The sequence below is a fragment of the Puma concolor genome, chromosome E2, assembly GCF_028749965.1.
Source record: "Puma concolor isolate L17-30 chromosome E2, mPumCon1.1.hap2, whole genome shotgun sequence".
In the NCBI taxonomy this organism is placed as follows: Eukaryota; Metazoa; Chordata; class Mammalia; order Carnivora; family Felidae; genus Puma; species Puma concolor.
In genome coordinates, this window is record NC_141681.1 from 5,336,439 (window position 1) to 5,357,652 (window position 21,214).

The following is a 21,214-nucleotide window of genomic DNA, read 5'->3' on the forward strand; positions in this document are numbered from 1 at the left end:
CTGACACTAAGGGACTCCCTCAGGTTTCTGACCGCAGCGGGAAGGAAGAGCTGAAGGGGTGTCCTGGACCCAGGGGACCGTGGGGTCACGGAGGGCTTTGGGCATGTGCTCCGGGTCTGCAGCTTGCCATCTACCAGCTGTGCGACCTTGGCCGGCCCTTGTGCTCAGGTTGCTAACCCAGGAAAACCGCCTTGGTGCCTTGTTCAGCCTCGGCGTCCTCCCTCCGGTGGGTCAGCACCCACTCCTTCCTTCGGCCTCCTGGGCCTCAGTTTCCATCCTCTGGCTCTCCTCCAAAACAAAGCCAAGGACAGCCCCTCCTCCTGCCCCGGGAAGGCCGTGAGGGTGAGTGGCAATGGACTTGAAGAGCTGGCGGCACCGAGCCTGGCCTGTCACCGGTCCCGGGCCGCGGTGACACCTACGTGTGAGCATGGAGACCCTCTTGTCCAATACTAGCTGCGGCCGAGACCGAGTGCTGTTTCGGGGGTACAGTGATTGGCTCTCTGCCCTGAGGGGCGCAGGGGGAGCACCTTGCCGCTGGGTCAGGTGCCCCCAGGCAGTCGGGCAGGGACACCAGCCCCGGGTGCTGCCGGTCCCCTGAGGACCTGCCCCCCCTTCCCCACAGGACTGCCCCCGGCGGGAGGTTCGGGATTTGAACTGGGCACAGCAAGAATGTCGTCGGCCATCGGACGCAGGTGGTGAAGGTCTCCATTTGGGCAGGTGAGTTGATTGGGGTTTTTTTTGGGGGGGGGGGCGGTTAATTGAGGTGAAATTTATATAACACAAAATTAACCATCTTCACGGGTGCGATTCAGGGTCGATCGCTGTTGTGTAACCACCGTTCGTTCCAAATGACTTTCGTCTCCCCAAAACGAAGGCCCGCCCCCCTCAGCAGTCGCTCCCTCCTCCTTCTCCCCCAGCCCCTGAGAGCCGCTCATCTGCTTTCCATTTCTATTGACTTAACCGTCGCAGGCATCTTGTCATGGGAGTGGGATCTCGCGCTGTGTCACTTTGTGACTTGCTTCCTTCACGCGGCGTCCCGTTTGCAAGGGCCAGTCGTGTTTGGCACGGGTCGGTGTTTCCGTCTTTTTTTGTGCCTGGATAATACTCCGTTGTGCGGCCGGACCTCGTTTTGTTTGATCCGTTATCAAAGGGTGTCGTTTCCGCCTTCTGGGCCGCTGTGAATAAGCCACTGTGAACATTCGGGCACAAGTATTTGCTTGAGTGCATCTCTGCTGTGTTTTGGGGCACAGTGTGTGCCTGGGAACGGAACGGCCGGGCCCTATGGTAACGGTCGTTACGCGAGGAACCTGAGGTCTTCCGGTGCCGACCCGGAGCCGTTCCTCCCCAGCTGTCTGGGCCGTGTGGCACCGGAGTTCGGGCACAGGATGGGGGCCGGCAGCGCTGGGTCTGGATCCAGGTGGCGGCATTTGCTTGCTGTGTGACCTCTGGTGAGTTACTTGGCCTCTCTGTGTCCCCCCCCCCCCCCCCCCCCCCCCGGGAACCTGCGGCTCCCAGGGTGGCACAGGCAGCCTGCGTGCCTGGAGGTGACGTGTAAGTCGTGGGAGCTCTGATGCCTTTTAGGGTGGAAATCTGTTCTCCTCGGAGCCTGCTCCCACCCCCTCAGCATCCAGGGAGGCTCCGAGAGCTCGTGGGCTGCTGTCAGCAGAGATGAGCCAAGAGCTAGGGCCAGCGGGCGTCATGGGTAGCACAGTGTAACCCGCCCAGCTCCCGGGGATCCTCGGCTGCACCCCAGAGAGCCTCGGCCCTCTGAGAATATTTTTTTAAATGTTTTCGACAGGGTGAGCACGAGTGGGGGAGGGGCAAAGAGAGGGAGCCACAGAATTGGAAGCAGGCTCCAGGCTCTGAACGGACGGCACGGAGCCCGATGCGGGGCTCGATCCCCCAAACTGTGAGATCATGACCTGAGCCGAAGTCGGACGCTTAACCGCCTGAGCCCCCCCAGGCGCCCCTCTGAGAATATTTTTAAAACAGCTGAGCTCCTCAGAGCAGCCCCCGCTTCGGGGGCGCTTCCCGAAGCTGCCGGCGGGACCCAGTGATGTACCATTCTTGGGGGCCGGGCAGTCTTCAAAGAAGGGTCTTCCCCCCCACTTTCCAGATGAGAAACGAGGGGCTCTGAGAGGCTGGCTGCGAGCACCTGCAGCTCGGACCTGCGCCGCTAGGACTCAAGTCTGCCGCTTCTGCTGCCTACGAGCCCGGCCAGGAGGCGGCAGGCGGGAGCCCGAGCCGGCGGGATGGCCTGGGCAGAGGACCTTCCCAGCAGTGACCGCTTTGATCCCTCCCCCTGTCACAGGCTGCCTGTTCCAGGCACATCCTTGGCCCCGGGGTTCCCACCTGCCCTGGTTTCCGGCCTCCCTCCGTCTCTGCCCTCCCTCCTGCCTTGGGAGGGGGATCCGTGGTTCTCGCTTTCCTCGTCCTTTGCGCCTTTTGTGTAGGACACCTTTGCTGCTCACCAAGACAGGAGAGGGGAAGTTAGAGATAGTAGAACAGGACTTGAGGGGAAGTCTAGGGTCTCGGTCTCCCGTGTGGTTGAATAGCTCGTTGATGGGTGTGCCAAGACTGTGCACGGAGCCGTCTGGCCTTTGCCCTTGGCTCCTGGGACGTGACCTCTAGGACCTTGGAACGTCCCGACCCCAGATGTCTTTGTTGAGCGGGGGCCTCAGCCCAGAGGTATCGGCTTGACCTCCGGAGGGGCCGGAGGACTGGCCTCCAGTGGAAACTGATCCCTGAGGTTCGGGTCGGCTCCTTGCCTGGTAATACTCTATGCACGTCGTCGCTGGGACAGGAGGGGACAGCTGTAAGCTCTGTGTCTGGCTGCCCGTGGACCCCGGCACGTCTTTCCTTGGATGATTTTAGTCTGTACCCTTTTGTTGCTGGGTTCTGGGCGTCCTCATGCATTACCGAGCCAGAGGGTGATCCTTGGGGCCTCCGGGAACTTTGTAACAGGCACCGACTTGTCAAAATGCGTGTCTCCTTACAGATAAGGAGACGGGGTGTGATATGGTCAAGATTTCATGGCTAAAAAGGGGCCCCAGACCCCGTGACAGCTTCACTCCTCTAGCTGCCGTCACTAGAGCACGCGGAAGGAAAACACAGCACGCGGCCGTTCCCGACCAGAGTTTATTGGGCCTGACGGCCGAGCACGGCACGGGCTACGTGGGCTCTACTGTCCTGTGCGGCCCGGGCACAGGCCTAGGTTGGGCACTACAAGGTCTCGGCTCCTACCAGGACGCTAAGGCAGTGGCCAGCGGAGGGGAGGGTCATGTGCGGCCACTGGGGTGGGGTTCCAGGAGGCCTCCCTCTCTCTGCTGCCCTCTGGCTCCAGCAGGGGTCCGGCAGCTCTGCGGCTGCTCTGCCGATGGGGGTGGGGGGGGGTCTGGGGGGACGGCAGGGGGTTCTCCTTCACTTCACATAGCAGGGAACTACATTCTTGTCTGGAAGTACAGTGAAAAGACGGTATGTGTACCAAAGTTTCTAGAAAACGGGGCAGGGTGGCAGGTTCATCCGAAGGCCTCCGGGAGGTGGTCAGTCATGGCCCAAGGTGCACCAGGCAGCTGGGAAGGGCGGGGGGAAGACGTGAGGCAGAGCAGGTGGCCTCCTTCCCCAAGGGGACCACGGCCAGGGTGGGAAGCACATGTCCAGTTTATGGGGAGGTGCTCGCTGGGGGCCCTAGGAGCCAATTCCAAGTGGGGGGAAGTAATGTCTGGGGGGAGGGAGTTAGGGGTACGGGGGGGCACCTAGAGCCACCCTGACACTCTGCCCTCTTCCTGCAGCCGACTCTCCCACTCATGGAGCTCGTAGCCCTGCCCTTCGTGTTCAAGGGCTGGCCTAACCCTCCGGCCCTAGGTCTCCCTCCTCTCTAGGACCCCCTGCACACCCAGCTTCCCTGTACCTGGCACCAAGATCCGGGAGAAGGCCTCAGGCTGACTCAGCGTGTCCACCTTGACGTGCCGGAAGGCCTTGCACACGGGGCTCTGCAGGTGCCTGTGAGTCGGGGGATGGGGGGTTTGAGCCTCCAGCCCGGGACCTCGCGAGGAGGACCTGCCAGAGCCGGGGGGCTTCCCCTGCCCAGGCAGCCCGGCTCGGCGCTTTCAGCCCTGGGGGGAGGGGAGGCTGACGGCTCTGGCCTCGGAACAGCCAGTGGTCGGTTGGTAGGGAGAACAGCTAGGTCCTTTCTGGAGTTTTAGCCATGGGGGCAGCAGGTAGCAAACACAAGCAGCCTTGGCCACCAGGGTGGGCCAGGAACCCGGGTTCAGAGCCCAGCTGGGGGAAAGGGGGTCCCTCCAGGTGGAGATAGAGGCGTTCAGGGCCCCTGTGGGCCCCGTGAGGCCAGCACTCTGCAGCTGGAGGCCCGAGGAGCCAGGGACCCTTGGTGCCCTGCCCTCCCTCCCCCCCCCCCCCCGAAGGAGGCTGGGGCAGACCACTCACCTCCTCCACTCCTCCTCTGTCTCCCAGAACTCATAGACCACGAAGGTGAGGCCATCGGCCAGCCTCACTGCCGCGATGCTGGGGAGAGAGAGGCTCCAGCTGGAGGGCTGCCCCCCAAGAGCCTGGCGGGAGGGGCCCCCAGCACTGGCCCTCCGGTGTGTTCAGTGAGGATCCCCACCACCTGATGCCAGGCCTGGTCCCAGAAGGGGGCCAGGAAATACTCACTGAACGAATCGCAACGAAACGACACTTGAAAAGGCCTTACTGCCATTTAAAAACCCCACTTTTCAAAATAAAAACATCTTCCTCCTCCTGCCTTCTCTGTAATTGTTTCATTTAATCCTTAAAACTCTGTGACTTGAAATTGACCCAGCAACGGGGCGGAGAAGGCCAGGCCCTGGCCCAGTGGTCCGGGAGGCCAGGCACCTGTCCCTTCCTGCGTGACCATGACCTGTGTGCCTCCCGGCCCCTCCCAGGCCTGGAAGAGGAGGGAAGGGACACCCCCAGTGAGAAGGCGGCTGGCCTGGGGGGTTGGGTTCCTTCCTCTCTAACCCTGGCCTGACCCGCCCCCCACTCAGAACACAGCCCGAGCCTCCAGGAGGAGAGCTCTCTCTCGCGGGTGCCGATCGCCGTGTAATGCCAGGTAATTCCATGTTTCACCAGACAGGAGCCGCGAAGCAGGACTGCTAATGGCATCATTAGTTCACTGGCTCCAGCCTCCGACCACACCTGGAGCCGGGGCCCTTTGCGCCGCTTGACAAAGGTCACGGGGGCAATGGGGACTATCTGCATTTGGTTACTGGGGGATGCAAGCGACCCCGGGGACCGCATTTGCCTGGCCGACAGTACACGGCATGCGTTGGGGCGCACCCGTGGGCGGGCAGGCACGGGGTGAAGGGACGACGGTCATTCCACAGGCGAGAAGCCCCTCGGCGTCCTGCTCCCCCCTCCTCCCACGTTCTCCCCCCACCATGAGCTCACGATCACCCACCTGCACGACCGCACCTCGCCTGCTGTCCTAGCGTGGCCTGGAAGGACCTGTACGACGCCCCCACCAACACTGCTGGCCGCCTCCTGACCTTCCCACTTAGCCCTCAGCACAATCCTGTCGGTTCGGCCTTACGGCCTCTCCCCACCCGTCCCCCATCCCGGCCACTAGCTGGTCCCGTCAGCCCAGCTCCAGAGCCCAGGTCTCTGAAAGACCCGCCCGGACTGCGGGGCCTCTCCGGGCCGCACCCGTCCCCACTCACCCCTCCTTCACACAAAGGAGACCTGACCGGCTCTGCCTTCGGCTCGAGCATCTCTGACACGGTCCCTACCAGCCCCCAGTCCTTTCCTGCCGTCACAACCGGGCCGCTCGAGGCGCTTGCTATGTCCCCAGGTCTCGGCTCCAGCCGACGCCCCCCGCAGACCACCCTCACCCCCGGTTCTGCGGCCTCTCCTCGCCCGGCCTCATGCACGTACGGCCCCCACCTGGATCAAGCAGGTCACTCACTGGAAGCAGGTCCTGGCCCCCGCGGTCCCCCGCAGGTACTGGCGCAGGGAGTCCACGAACTCACTCAGCTGCTCGGGGCACACGGCCATCTCCTGCCGGACCAGCTGCAGGTGCTATGGGGACACAGGGGAGTGAGCGCCCGGCCACCCCCCGCTCTCCCTGCCCGAGACCCGGCCTCCCCAGACCTTCTTCAGAGAAGACAGGGCAATTCGGCCAAAACAGAACCCAAGACCCCTCCTCACTCATGCGAGGGCTCATTCTTACGCCAAAAGTGGCGAAAAAGAACGAGGACCGAATGGCTAAAAGCAGACAGCCACGCCCAAGCAGGACACCACACGAGGATGTGCACAGAGGGGCTCTGCGGCCGCCGGGAGCTGCCCGCACGGCACTCTGGTCCGAGACACCACAAAATCAGGACCCATCAAGATTCGCTTCTGGTCGGGTGAGTGTGTGGGGTCACTGTCCTGATCACTTCGCCCCGGGGCCAAACTGTTGTTGATCAGAGAACACCCCTCGCTGGAGAGGCAGCCAGGGCCTAGGGCCGCATCTCCCCTCGTGGTGGTCCCAGGGGGTGACACCAGGGGGTGTCAAGGACCTGGAACTCAGTCCTGGCTCCGGCAGGGATGGGGCCACAGGAGAGGGGCAGGAAGGGAGCAGGCCTCACCATGTTGGTGCCTTCTTCATCTGAGAGGCGCTGCTGAAGGTCAAACCAAAGGGTCTGAAACAACAAAGCACAAAGACGTGTCGGAGACCGAGGCCCCCTCCCCCAGGGAGGCCTCCAGCACTACCACAATGAAACCGGAGAGTCCAGAGCCAGCAGAGAGCTCCAGCCTCTCCACCCCAAGGTTCCAGGGGCTCCGGAGTTCCCCGGGGCCAGGCCTCGCTGGGCCGCCTACCCTCCAGACACAGGGCTGGCTCTGAAGGAGGCTGGGAGGCCCGGCTGGGAGATGCACCAGAGGAAGTGGCACAGATCCCTTCCGGCCTTGGCATCTCAGAAGCACAGAAGCCAACCAGACCTGGGCAGAGGGCATTCGGCCAGGGGCGGGGTAGTCTTGGTACAGGACAGTTCTGAACCCAGGATGCCGCTGCCAGCAGCCCTGAGATCCCCCGTCGGCCGGCCAATCACCCCACGTCAAGACCCCCGGTGCCCTGTGAACCTGATAATGGTCTGAATGGGGTGGTTGTGCTAACACTGGCCTCCGGCAGGCGTCGAGCTACATGCTTCACGAATACATCTTGTCTAACTTTCCCGACTCCTGGAGGTGGGCGCGGCCCCACCGTCAGCCCCAGGAAAGCAGGAACCCCGGGCGCGCTGTCACCGACACACGCCAGAGTCCGGAACACAGCACCCGATGGATACTCGGCAGTTTCGCAGCGCACGGCCCCGGGCTCCAAAGCTTTGGAGCCGGGGTTTGAAGCCAGGGCTCTCTCCCCTCCGGACCCACAAAACCGTGATTCTTCTGCAACTCGGGCGAGCGCCCGGCACCCCATCGGCCCCACCCAGGCAGCGCCAGGCCCAGGTTGGCACGAAGAGGGCGGAGCCCCCTACCGGCCCCGGATTGGCCCCCGCGGGCGGCCCGGACCAATCAGAGGCCAGCAAGCAGGGACCCGCCCCGTCTCCAGGACACCCAGGTGCTCCGCGGTCTCCAGCCAGCTGGTTGTTAAGACGACCGGAGGCTAAAAATAAGCTTCAAAGAACCTCCCTCTGGAGGCGCTGGGAGTTGTTATGACAACCAGGCCTCGGGGTCCCGCGGAGCCTTTCCCACCGCTCCCACTCAGCTGCTGGCTTCACGGGAGGGGGGATCCCACCTCGGCCTCAGCCCACCTCCCCCCCACCCCCCCACCCCCGTCTCCAAGTCTGGCCTCAGCCCCCCTCTGCGTGGGGGGAGCCCCCCACCCCGCCCCCATGAAGCCCTGAGAAACCCCAAGCCCATCAAACTGCTTTTTTGCCCTTGCGCAAAAGATGTCAAAAAAATTCAGAAAAGCGGGAGAAATGTAAACTCGCTCAACCGTACGGTTCGGAGATGCCCGCCGGCTTGGTTGATGTAGGGGTGCTGGTCCGGTGCGTGTGCACAGGTTTGGCGTCAGAATATGGGTGACAACGCCTAACAACTGCTAACATTGTAATGCTCACGACGGAGCAGGCTCCGGGCTAAGCCATTAAGGCTTCATTTTCTTGGGGCGCCTGGGTGGCTCAGTCGGTTAAACGTCCGACTTCGGGTCAGGTCGTGATCCCCCGGTTCAGGGGCTGGAGCCCCAGGTCGCGCTCGGTGCTGACAGTGCAGAGCCTGGAGGCTGCTTCAGGTGCTATGTCTCCCTCTCTGCCCCTCCCCCACTCTCTCTCTCTCTCTCAAAATAATAAAAAAAAAAAAAGACATTTTCCTTAATCCTTACAACAACCCCATGACGAGCGCTAGTCTGAACATTTTCTCTGCGGTTAGAGCAGGAATCTGAGGCTCAGAGAGGGCAAGTCACTGGCCCAAGGTCACAAAGCTGCTAAATGGTATAACCAGGATTTAAATATGCACAATCTGATACCTGGGCCCTTTGGTAAACCTTAAGGCAACCTGTTCTCTTTCTTCCGACACATGGTCATTGTTTGGGCTGAACTGTATCCTCTCCCAAATCATAAGTTCCAGGCCCATCTCCACCCCCCCCCCCCCCAGCACCTAGGAATGTGACTCTGCCTGGAAATAAGGCCTTTGAAGAGATAATTAAGATGAGGTCACATGGGTGGGCCCTAATCCAACGTGACCTGGATGGTGTCCTTGGAGATGAGGACAGAGCCGCGCACTGAGGGAGGATGCATGAGAACACAGAGAGGAAGTGACTGTCCTCATGCCCAGGAGAAGGCAGCCCTACCCCCAGCCTGAGCTCGGACTTCTGGGCTCTAACATGACGGAAGAAATGGCCCTGGTTTGAGCCCCGCCTGTGCTACGTGGTCACGGTGGCCCCGGGAGACAAATGCGGTCATACGGCGGGAACCCGCCGAGTCGTGAAACAGCCTCTGAAGACAGGACTCGTGTTTGAGAGATCTATGAGAGCCTCCTCATTCCAGAGGACTCTAAGCTCTCCTGGGACGCCGCCGGGATGCCCCGTCCCTCACCCACCACCCTGCTGCCTCCTGGCATCCCCAGGCCGGCCTGAGAGCAGAGGCGCAGGGAACCCCGTCCCCTCCCCGCACACACCCCTGCTGACTCTGTGTTCCTTGAGACGCCCCTCCTGGCTGCCCCTTGCCCGGGGCACCTCTCCTGGACAGGTATGAGGGACATCTTCCCCCTAGTCCTGCTGGCCAGGCTCCCAGGCTCCTGCCCGGACTCCGGGCGACCCTGCACCTGCTGGGGGCAGCGGAGAGGGGCGTGGCTCCGCAGGCTTACCTTGTTCTCCAGCCGCCCTATCAGCTCTGCCAAGCGGCTGATCTGGGCTTCGAGCCCCTCCTCCTTGGGGTCCGCGGTGACTAGGAGAAAGGATCAGAGATGCTCATGGGGGGAGGGGAGGGCAGCCCCCTCCCCCACGCTGTCCCAGTCCCACTTGGAGGCCCAGGCTGCATCCGGGCCACTATCAGAATTCCCACCCACCCACCCCATGCTTCCCACCCCAGGCCGCCACACTCTCTCACCAGGTGGAAGACTCTTCCCTTGTTCCATGGCCCCCAGCTTGTGGTTGGGGGCCTGGGGGGGAGGGGGGCCGGCACACCAGGTCTCCACTGCACCGTGGCTGGGTTTGCTGTGGTTCTGTCTGCAGTGTGAGCAGAGGAAACACGCTGTGAGGGAGGCCGCAGGGCCCCGTCCGCTCTCAGCAGCTTTGGCAAACGTTAGGCAGCGGCCGTGAGCCCAAACACAGTGCACTTGACCCGGTCTGGCCCTATTCCTGCCAGGCACGCGTAATGGCCTCTGTGTCGCGGCTGAGTCGTTGAAGCCCGAAGGCAGGTGACTTCACCAAGACCACCCAGCAGCTGGCAGGGCAGTCAGGATCGAACTTCACTGCATTCTAGGACCACACGGCCCAGCCCCGTCCCCGGGAGCGTCAGTTCCGGGGCCGGGGTGACGCTGAGCCAGGCCCCCACCCCACTGCCTAACTCGCAGCACCCCCTCCGCCTCCCTGTGCGGCGGGGAGCCCGGGTCTGTGCCCGCGAAACAGCCCGCCTCTCTACAAAAGGGAGTCCTAAGACACGGTACAGAGAGACCGTGGAACAGGACAGAAACATCCATGATCCTGACCTCAGCTGGGCCCTAGAGAGAGGGGCAGGCCCCGTCCCCCGTCCCCTGCCCCCAGGCACACCGGGGTGCACACAGGTGCACGGCCCTGGCACGCCCTGCCAGGCACACGCGGCTCACCCAGCACGTGCCTGGCATGACAGTAGGGGCTCAATCGACGCTCGGTGAATTCCCAGACACCCGCGTGCCCAGAGATGCTGGAAAACTCACCGCAGACATCCAGATACACCGACACACACAGCAAACGCGCCCTGTGCCCAGCCCCCGTTCTGCACCTTGGTGCCTGCCTCTCCCCTGGCCGGGGGGGCCACCCCAGCCTTCCGGGGGACGGGGGAGGCCACGGAGTCTTTGAGGCTCCACAAACCAGCGGCAAACTGCAGCGGGAGTCCCCCAGGGGCAGCGGGGCTTTGAACCAGTGGCTGGCGCCTGGACGGGGTGGACTAAGGGGACTTTGCAGCCCGGAGCCTAAAGAGCTGAGGTTTGGGGCAGTTTGAGGTCGGAGCGTGTGTCGGGAGGTGTCTCCCCTTTGTGAACTGACCCCTCCCCCACCAAAGTCCCACAGGAAGGTCCCAGCACAGGGGCGGGCAGGTGTAACCGCCGACACGCCACGGAGCTGGCGCTGGGCAGGAAATCAGCTACCATTGGGCGGCAGCCTGATCTACAGCAGGAGAAAACACCACGTTTTTCACCGAGAGAGTGACCCCCAAAATGAAGGAAAGCGAAGTGTCAGCTTCCAGAGCTGTGGCCGTCACCACCGGGGACTCTCAGAATCGCGGACGCAGAGATCCGGGCTCAGCGCCCAGGAATTCCAATCCGGCAGGCGCGGCCCGGAGCCCGGGATCTGCATTTTACCTTTCCCAGGTGATCTGCCCACAGGGGCTCAGAATAAACAAATTTTGGGAACAGTGTCACCGAGCAGCCTTCACGACCGTATCCGGTTGGGACCAGCCCCCGCCGGCCGACATTCACATGCTCAACCCCCCACCCCCGCACTGGACAGCAACCCATATCCTGGCCGGGCCGAGCCTCTGGCTGTGAATGCACGGCCGGGCACAGCCATCCGAGGCCCAGCAGTGTAGACAGCTGGCTGTTTTCCTTGTCTACCCGGATTTCTTTACGGCCCCTCTGCACCAGACGCATCGGCTGCTCTGGAAAGAAAGGGCGAAGGAGACTTGGTCTGAACTTGGGACGGCAAACGTGAGGGCTGGTGAGCCCAGGGCCTGGCATTGCCGGCTGGCAGGAAGGACTCCTCCTCTCTGGACACCAGGCTTTCCCTTCCCGACACGGCGCTCTGCCTGAGTTGGGACCTCAGGGCCTTCTCCCCGGCACTCCGGACGCACGCACCCCACGCACACCTGGCATTCTTCTACGCGCACGCGGTCTCGTTCAGTCCTCACGGGCACTGAAGACTCAGGCACGGGATCGTCCCCACTTGACAGACAAGCGCGGCGCCCGGCCCAAGGTCACTCAGTCCCCAGGCACACGACCGGCCCCAGCAAGCAGCAGGTGGCCGCGTGTGCGTGAGACACATGCCCACGTGACCCTGTGAGGTCCCAGTGACGCACCGGATCTGGCTGGTCTGTTCTTCAATGGCCTCCACCGCACTCTCCACGGAGCTCAGCAGCGACTGGATCTGATTGGCCGTCTCCTTCAGGAGAAAGCGGGTCACAAACTGGTCCACGTTGCTCCCGCCCTCGTACACCTGTGGAGGGCAAGAAAGGGGCACACGTGGCAAAGGGGTTAGGGAGGGAACTTGGGTGTGGGGTCTGGCACAGAGCGGGACGGGGGGGGGGACCTGGGGCTGGTGTCTCTGTCTCGCAGGAGGAAATGGGGACCCCAGCACCTCCAACTTGGAGCATCGGGGAAGGGGCTATGGATTCAGAGATGGAGGCTTGAGCCCTGGCTTCCCCACATACTCCTTCCTGCCCTCTACGACCGCGGTTGGAGTCACTTTAGTACCTATCCTACAAGGTCCCATGGAGGACTGGATGACAGAATGCATATAAAATGCCCGGCACAGGCCCTGTAACATAGCAAATACTCAACGAGCGGCAGCTGCTGGGATAAAGATGATGTTAATACTGACGATCGTGGAGGGGAGGGGGAGGGGGAAGGGGAGGGGGAGGAGGGGGAGGGGGAGGAGGAGGGGGAGGGGGAGGAGGGAGAGGAGGAGGAGGGGGAGGAGGAGGAGGGGGAGGGGGAGGGGGAGGAGGGGGAGGGGGATTAGGGGGAGGGGGAGGGGGAGGAGGGGGAGGGGGAGGAGGAGGGGGAGGGGGAGGAGGAGGGGGAGGAGGAGGAGGAGGAGGAGGAGGGGGAGGAGGAGGAGGGGGAGGAGGGGGAGGAGGAGGAGGGGGAGGAGGAGGAGGGGGAGGAGGAGGAGGGGGAGGAGGAGGAGGGGGAGGAGGAGGAGGGGGAGGGAGAGGAGGAGGAGGAGGAGGAGGGGGAGGAGGAGGAGGGGGAGGAGGAGGAGGGGGAGGAGGAGGAGGGGGAGGAGGAGGAGGGGGAGGAGGAAGAGGGAGAGGAGGGGGAGGAGGAGGAGGGGGAGGGAGAGGAGGGGGAGGAGGAGGAGGGGGAGGAGGAGGAGGGGGAGGAGGAGGAGGGGGAGGAGGAAGAGGGGGAGGAGGGGGAGGAGGACGAGGAGGGGGAGGAGGGGGAGGAGGGGGAGGAGGAGGAGGAGGAGGAGGAAGGTGACGGCAGTGATGCTGATACTGGGAGAGATGGGGAAGACGATGATGGGGAGGTGGAGGTCCTGCTAAGGGTGGTCGTTGGTGGTGGTGTTCTTGCTGACAGGGGTGAAGTATGTGGGGAGAAGAGTAAGTGACCCTACCCCCTCCTTCCTCCCGGGAGGCTTCCTTGGCCTCGTGGGCCTGCAGGATGCTACGCAGAGAAATGAAGGAAGACTCAAAAGCGACCAGCTGGAGAGGTCCAACTGGCTCCTCCCAAGAAAAAGCCCGAGACTCAGTCTCAGAAGCCTCCTCCCGGGTCCTCCCCTCCCCTCGGGTCAGCAGGGAGCCTGGGGGGCACCCAGAGACGAAGATTCAGAGGCCACGAGGAGAAGAACTCAACTCGAGGGAAAAAGAAGGAAGAGGGCTTCCACAGACTTTGCGGTGGTGCGGCTCTCCCCTTTTGTCAAGAGTCTGCGGCAAAGACCTTCCCCAAGGCTTCCGGATCCGGCTGAGAAGCCTTTACGGCACAACTGAGGTTCTGGCTGAGCCAGGTCACTCAAGGATGGTAAGGATCAAAATAGCACTGTGTTGGGGACGCTGGTCCCTGAAACCCTGTGCGACTCTCCCGCCTCCTCGGCCGAGACCCCACCCTCCCGAGCCAACTGCCCGGCGCTTTGGAATTCCGCCCGGTCCCCGGCAAGGCAAGGAAAAACAGGGCTCTCAAGGAAAGCAAATTAAATCATCCATCACTCTGACTGGGAATTAATTAGCAACGAGGGCACAAGGGAAACACGGCTGGAGACAGAGAGGGAAACAGAGGCAGGGGAGGGGAGCACGGGGAGGAGAGGTACACACGGGGAGGCATGTAGGTGGCCACCCTACGCCAACACTGGAGACGGGTCCCGACCACACAACGGTGGCACAGAGTATGTAAGGTTCTGCTCGCCTAATGCGTTTCGATTATTGATTATCCTCCCTAGCAAATAGTTGAAACCGCACTCAATCCGGTGATCAACGGGCCCCGGACAAATGAATGGCCAAAATGAACGAGAAGACGCAACGTGGTAAGAAACTGAAACGCAAAGAGAAAGCCTGCTAGGAGCCATCAAGCAGAAAAATGAGCTGAAGTTAAGTGTGTTAAAAGCACTCGGATCAAGTGACTGAGGGTGCAGCTAGCGATCCGTGAGCGTAACCCGTTAGCTGAATTCCAAAAAGACACGTGACATTCAAAGGAATAAAAATGCAGGGGCGTCTGGCTGGCTTGGTTGGTTGAGCATCCGACTTTTGATTTCGGCTCAGGTCACGATCTCGGGGTCGTGAGATCAGGCCCCGTGTGGGGCTCCGCACTGAGTGTAGATAGAACCTGCTTGGGCTTCTCTCTCCACCCGCCCCCACCGTCTCTCTGCCCCTCCCCCATTCGTGTGCATGCATACACGCGCGTGCGCGCACACACTCTCTCCAAATAAAAAAAGAAATGTTTAAATTTTTAAAGGACTCAACATGAAGCTTTTACGGATTTCTCCTCCACCATCATCAATGCCTCCCTCAGCCAACAGAGCAACTCCACTGATTCCAGAGGGAAAGGATCAGATCTGGGAATCGTGTGTCGTGTAGACACACGACTCCTCTTTGGGGTATAGGGTGATATTCGGAAATCTGCAAATTTCTGACGTGTTACCACCTGAGCACCTTTCCGGCAAAAAACTGCCTAGGAGTCTCCCCCCCCAAACACACACATATCTAGGGCTGAGTCAAAGAAAACAGTCTTGAATAGGGAAGTCACAGAAGGAAGGGTCAGTGATAGAGCCGATTAAATGTAAGGTTGCAGGGTCAGGAGACGAAAACATTCATCGGCGATAGTTTAATTGCAGTCACACCGGACTATGTCAATAAAGACCGGAGAAGTATGGAAAAAAAATATCTGAAAATCTCAAAAACGCCTTGACCTCCTCAAAAGGGAGTCGATGTTTCCGATTAGCTAGGGATAAAAACACAATGAGGAACGTTCACGGTGCCAGGGGTGCCTGGGTGGCTCAGTTGGCTGAGGGTCATCCGGCTTTGGCTCAGGTCGTGATGTCACAATTCATGAGTTCGAGCTCCGTGTCAGGCTCTCTGCTGTCAGCGTGGAGCCTGCTTCGGATCCTCTGTCCCCCTTTCTTTGTCCCTCCCCGGCTTGTGCGTGCTGGCTCGCTCTTTCTCGCGCGTGTGCAAAAATAAACACCGAAGAAAGAAAAGGGGTGCCTGGGTGCCTCAGTCAGTTAAGTGTCCGACTTTGGCTCAGGTCACGATTTCGCAGTTTGTGAGTTCAAGCCCCACGTCAGGCTCTGTGCTGTCAGAGCAGAGCCTGCTTTGGATCCTCTGTCCCTCTCTCTCCCCGCCCCTCCCCTGCTTGCGCTCTAGCAAAAAATTCACAGCGCCTGTTTTAGAGGTTGTCCACGAAATGAAACTACAGCATCTAGCCCTGAGACTACAATCGATGCTCTAAACAAAGCTGACCATCAAAAGGTCACAGATCAAACGGACAAGGGAAGCACACAAAACGGGAATCGTGAGAGATTACGATAGCAGTTGGAACAGACCAATTACAACAATAAAGAAACGCGGCCTAAATTCCCTCATGTAAAGATACAGTCCCAGATTTGATGAAATGAGACCCAAACGGAGGCCCCTCAAAACCAAAACAGCACTGAGAGATTTCCAAAGAAAAGTCTGGGCAAAAATCCTGTCACCAGATTTGGTCAAATGAAGAAGTTGCACGAGAAGATAGGATTTAGAGAACACGGTATTGCACAAGGTGAGAAGGGTCACGAAACAATGGCAAAAGGCATTCTGCACAGCAAGGGCAGGATGTCACCGCACCATCATGCGATCGGAGAGGATACTGCTATAAACATGGCAATGGGGATTCACATGGACACAGCCACTTTAAAAAAATTTTTTTTTCAATGTTTATTTTTGAGAGAGAGTGAGCGAGCATGAGTGGGGGAAGGGGCAGAGAGAGAGGGAGACACAGAATCCGAAGCAGGCTCCAGGCTCCGAGCTGTCAGCACAGAGCCCAACATGGGGCTCGAACCCACAAGCCGTGAGATCACGACCTGAGCCAAAGTTGGACGCTTAACCGACTGAGCCACCCAGGTGCCCCGGACACAGCCACTTTATAAAGCAATTGTGCTTTCTCTCCAGAGCCTTGCACTGTCGCAGACGAGGGGTCTGGAGTTCTTTCTTGTCCAGCAAGAGAGCGGACGCAGAAATGAATACGAGAGAGGCTAAAGTCTGGGAGGAGACAAGAGCCCCGAACAGGAATTTTGTCTCCGTATTTGAGTTCTCAAGATCTTACACACGTGGTGAACATGGAGAAAACAATCGGACAGTAATCATTAACTTGTGTGATTAAGAAGCAAAGGGTCTGGGGGGGAGGTGGGGACAAGTGGTGTTTGTGATCAAGGTACATTGGCGTCAAAGGGAAAGTAATTTCCTGCAGGTGATGGAACAAGTTACTCGTGATCCCGATACAATATCGCGCTAGCTAACCTCTGGTGCTTTCGCCCAGTGGTGGCAGCTTTCCGCTCTAAGCTTGTTTCCCACCCATTTATGTAAATAGAACCTATTTCCCCACATTGCACGGCTCCTATTCTTTGACTCAGTCATTCCATTTACGATAATCCATCCCTAAGAAATCATGCAAAATGAGCACAAAGGCTCATGTCCCGAGGTTACAGTATATATTCATATTAGCAAGAACCTGGTAATCATCTAATACACCCCAAAACAGAGGAAAAGTAAATTTAAGTAAGAATATTTAAAAAAAAAGATGCTTCTGGACAGTTTTAATCACATAGGAAAAATGCTAAGATATTAGGTGGAAAAAGTACAAAAAATAAGTCTTGTACACAAGACAATATTAAATATACTAAAGAAATACACATGGGAAAAAAGGTTCCGAGGTAATAACATGTTAACTAACAATGGTAAGGAACAGTGGGAGTTACAAATAGTTTGAACTTTTTCCTTATACTCTTCTTTATTTTCTACATTTTACAAGTTGACTATGTACCATTTATATGATAAAAAAAATAAAGGTCTATATGCCTCAAACAACATGGCTAAAATCCTAGTAAGGAAAACCATTAAAAACACAGAGTAAATAATTTGGTGTGACAAATTAGCTCATCATTGTCCCATAGGGGAGATAAATTGGACGATAAATAAGGATGCAAACACCATTGTTAGGGGCGCCTGGGTGGCTCAGTTGTTTGAGCATCCGACTTTGACTCAGGTCGTGATCTCTTGGTCTGTGAATTTGAGCCCCACATAAGGCTCTCTGGAGTGCGGAGCCTGCTTGGGATTCTCTCTCTCTCTCTGTCCCTCCCCTGCTCACATGCTCTCTCTCAAAAATAAGTAAAACATTAAAAAAAAAGAGCATCGTTAGGTAAATGTGAAAGTCTTTTTTTTTTTTAATTTAAACAAATTTTTTCATGTTTATTTTTGAGAGAGAGAGTGAGCAGGGGAGGGGCAGAGAGAGAGAGGGAGAGAGATACAAGGCAAATATGAAATTCTTTATTTTTTAGGTTTATTTAAAAATTTTATTTTTTAATGTTTATTTTTGAGAGAGGGCGTGAGCAGGGGAGGGGCAGAGAGAAAGAGAGGAAGACACAGAATCTGAAACAGGCTCCAGGCTCCGAGGGGTCAGCACAGAGCCCTATGTGGGGCTTGAACTCAGGAATGGCAAGATAATGACCTAGGCCAATTTGGATGCTTAGCCGCTGAACCACCCAGGTGCCCCATAAGTTTAATTACTAGAGAGAGAGAGAGAGAGAGAGAGAGCGCACGAGTGGGGAAGGGACAGAGCGGAGAGGGCAAGAATCCCAAGCAGGCTCAGGCTCTACACCGACAGCTCAGAGGCCGACGCGGGGCTCAAACCCACAAACCATAAGATCGAGATCTGAGCTGAAGTTCGAGGCTCACCTGACTGAGCCATCCAGCCACCCTAGTGTGAAAGTCTTTAAAACGGACAAGGAAGATTACTGGGTATCCTATCAATAGGCCCTGTGGGTTAACTAAATCTTCCCTTGTTTGGGGGCTCCTTTTAAAACTCCGCAGAATGTAGAAGAGAGACGATGCTGAAAAATAACTCTCATCCACAGCGACGCACAGGAATTTTGTCTGGCAGAATGCAACTGACTGTCGCCGTCACTGTGGACAGTGCCTGGTTCTGTACCGATTCACAGATTCGCTCAGAGCTCCTAGTTGCCTCTATCCATGGTGCATGGCCTTGGAATTTTCCTTTGAACTAGCTGTAACATCCTACTGCTTCTCACATTAATTAAGTTTTTAAAAATATTCATGTTGCCTTAAAAAAAAAAAAAACGGGGGGGGGAGCTCGTGGCTGGCTCAACTGGTAAAGCATGTGACTCATGGTCTCACGGTCATGAGTTCAAGTCCCACACTGGGCATGGAGTCTACTTAAAGCTAAAAAAAACTGGGGCACCCAGGTGGCTCAGTCGGTTAAGCGCTGGACTTCGGCTCAGGTCATGATGTCATGGCCTGTGGGTTTGAGCCCCGTGTGGGGCTCTGTGCTGACAGCATAGAGCCTGCTTTGGATCCTCTGTCTCCCTCTCTTGCGCTGCCCCTTCCCCACTCCTTGTGCGCTTGCTCTCTCTCAAAATGAAATATTAAAAAATTTTTAAAAATTAAAAAAATTGCAACTTAAAAAATTAGAATATTCAAGTTCTGTATATTGAGAATAGAAAACTAAGACAACGTAATTCTTTACTTTCGTTATTCACTCATAATAAGATCATAAATTAGATCATGAGTACCTTAAAAAAATTTTTTTTTAACGTTTGTTTTTGAGAGAGAGAGTGTGAACAGGGGAGGGGCAGAGAGAAAGGGAGAGACAGAATCTGAAGCAGGCTCCAGGTTCTGAGCCATCAGCACAGAGCCTGATGCGGGGTTCACACTCACGAAACGCGAGATCATGACCTGAGCCAAACTCCGACCCTTAACTGACTGAGCCACTCAGGTGCCCCCATCGTGAATAGCTTTTTAAAAAATTTTTTTTTCAATGTTTATTTATTTATTTTTGGGACAGAGAGAGACAGAGCATGAACGGGGGAGGGGCAGAGAGAGAGGGAGACACAGAATCGGAAGCAGGCTCCAGGCTCTGAGCCATCAGCCCAGAGCCCGACGTGGGGCTCAAACCCACGGACCAGGAGATCGTGACCTGGCTGAAGTCGGACGCTCAACCGACTGCGCCACCCAGGCGCCCCATGAATAGCTTTTTAAATAAATAGTGGCAATATGGAAAATGATAGAAGGATTTTGTGTGAAAACCGTACCCCCAATCCAAACAGATATAAGTAAGTGATATGAACTCTATTTCTGGGATTAAAAAATTATTGAAGAAAATTCCCACCTGCAGAGAAAAAAAAAAGTCTCAACTGACTTTTCTCAATTTTTAAACAAAAATTTACAGTGGCTGGCGTTGCCATTAACATCCGTAATACAAATTAAAATGTCGGTGCTGAAAAAATGAAATATTTCTACTTGTACGAGAGACAGCATTTCACCTTTTTATAGCGTACCGTTTAGGAGCGTATACGTCATAACAAAGAAAAGCCGAGTTATTTTCCCATTTCATGCTCTGAAAAGATCCAGGTCATTTTCTCAAGCGTCTAAGAGATCATTAAAAAAACAACTTGGGGGGTGCCTGGGTGGCGCAGTCGGTTAAGCGTCCGACTTCAGCCAGGTCACGATCTTGCGGTCCGTGAGTTCGAGCCCCGCGTCGGGCTCTGGGCTGATGGCTCAGAGCCTGGAGCCTGTTTCCGATTCTGTGTCTCCCTCTCTCTGACCCTCCCGTGTTCATGCTCTCTCTCTCCCTGTCTCAAAAATAAATCAAATGTTAAAAAAAATATATATTTAAATAAAAATAAATAAATAAAAATAAAAAAAACAACTTGGGGCACCTGGGTGGCTCAGCTGGTTGAGTGTCCAACTCTGGATTTCGGCTCAGGTCATGATCTCACGGTTCATGAGTTCGAGCCCTGCGTCGGGCTCTGTGCTGAACGCTTGCTCAGAGCCTGGATCCTGCTACGGATGCTGTGTCTCCCTCTCTCTCTGCCCCTCCCCCCCTCTCTGTCCCTCTCCCTCAAAGTAAATGAACTTTATTGAACATGCAGTGCCTGTTTTGCGTCAAATAAGGTTTGAGATTTTTGAAAAAAATCATCGACAACATACGATGCATAACCGATCACAAAACCGAACACGGCCATGATAGGTTTCGGGAAAGTAGCTAACACGGGCACAGAAAGTGACATTTCACTGAAGCTAGGGTTGACCTTGGAAAAAACTACTAACAGACTCTTCTCCCCCCGTTTATACCTCGACCCCAGCCTCATGGATACATTCTTTCGGTCTCTGAATGGAAAAATGACTCTGCGATAGAGAAGCGGATTGACACCCAGCAAATATTCAAAAGGCCTCAATTTCTGAGAGTGAGAGAGAGAGAGAGAGAGAGAGAGAAATCGCTTGGCTAGTGGGAGGGCTGCAGAGCGGTGTGGACGAACACGGCGACACTCCAGTTCTATCACAGGTTGATCACAGGAAGTGAAGGATTGTTCCACAGAAAAGACTCTAAAAATAGAATCCGCCCCATCAATCGCTTCAGAAAAATCACATAATCACAAAGGCAATTTAAAAACTTCACTACCACCTCCTAAGACAAGATTTAACGAAGGGAAGGCAGAGATAATTTTTTGCTTTTTTCCAAACAGGCTGAGAAGGATTCTAAAAAAAGAACTGGTATTAATATTGTAATTAGGGGAGAAATACTGGAGACACGCGCTCGAAAATCAGGGGCAAAACAAAGATAGCTGATGTAGCACCGGGAACAGGACTTCAGAACGGGGTGGGGGGGGGACACAGAGAGATCGGGGGGCCGCACAGCAGAAATGAGTCAGCGCACTGGTTTGCAGCTCACGCCAGGACTGCGCAGCAACAAAAGCAAACGGGCCAACCCAGGTCGGTGACGAAGCGTTTGAAGTAACCGAGGAGCTGAGCTGCGTTTCTACCGCCGGAAAGCAGTTCGGAAAAAACGCAAGCGAAAGAACTGCCCATCACGGCTGCCAAAACCATCAACTCCGCCGCTAAAAACACACCATGACGTGCGCGGGCTTTCCGAGCGCAGGGTGTCCGAAACCGGTCCGAGGTGAACGGGGAGATAGGAAAATCCTCTCCTTGGTGGGGAGTTCGGTGTCGCCTCTGAACAGTTCACGGCCAAAGAGCAGGAAGTAACCACGCGCGTTCGTGTCGTCGCGAGACGGCACTGCTGGGAAGGGGCTTCATCTCCGGGAGCCCCGTGGGGCCGGGCGGTGAGGGTCCCACAGCCCGTC

General features: G+C 57.0%; 1 protein-coding gene and 1 long non-coding RNA gene across 3 annotated transcripts in view; one reads left to right on the forward strand and one right to left on the reverse strand.

The window, feature by feature from the left end:
* The first annotated feature begins 626 nt into the window (after positions 1 to 626).
* LOC147573327 (uncharacterized) lies at positions 627 to 4,762 on the forward strand. The gene is made up of 3 exons (XR_015244631.1): positions 627 to 717; positions 3,882 to 4,004; positions 4,474 to 4,762. It is a non-coding gene; the product is annotated as an uncharacterized LOC147573327 (long non-coding RNA).
* Positions 3,121 to 21,214, reverse strand: part of NECAB2 (N-terminal EF-hand calcium binding protein 2) — a 29,701-nt gene continuing 11,607 nt past the window's right edge. The window contains exons 6-13 of one of the 2 annotated variants that reach the window (XM_086688808.1): positions 11,724 to 11,860; positions 9,561 to 9,679; positions 9,319 to 9,398; positions 6,606 to 6,659; positions 5,942 to 6,054; positions 4,447 to 4,524; positions 3,911 to 4,002; positions 3,121 to 3,572 (exon numbers count right to left, since the gene is read on the reverse strand). In XM_086688808.1, coding sequence (XP_086544934.1) covers positions 3,544 to 3,572; positions 3,911 to 4,002; positions 4,447 to 4,524; positions 5,942 to 6,054; positions 6,606 to 6,659; positions 9,319 to 9,398; positions 9,561 to 9,679; positions 11,724 to 11,860 — 702 coding nt within the window. In that variant the 3' untranslated portion in view covers positions 3,121 to 3,543. Of the gene's footprint in view, positions 3,573 to 3,719; positions 4,003 to 4,446; positions 4,525 to 5,941; positions 6,055 to 6,605; positions 6,660 to 9,318; positions 9,399 to 9,560; positions 9,680 to 11,723; positions 11,861 to 21,214 lie in introns of those variants that run through there. The other variant, XM_086688807.1, reaches the window with a different exon arrangement.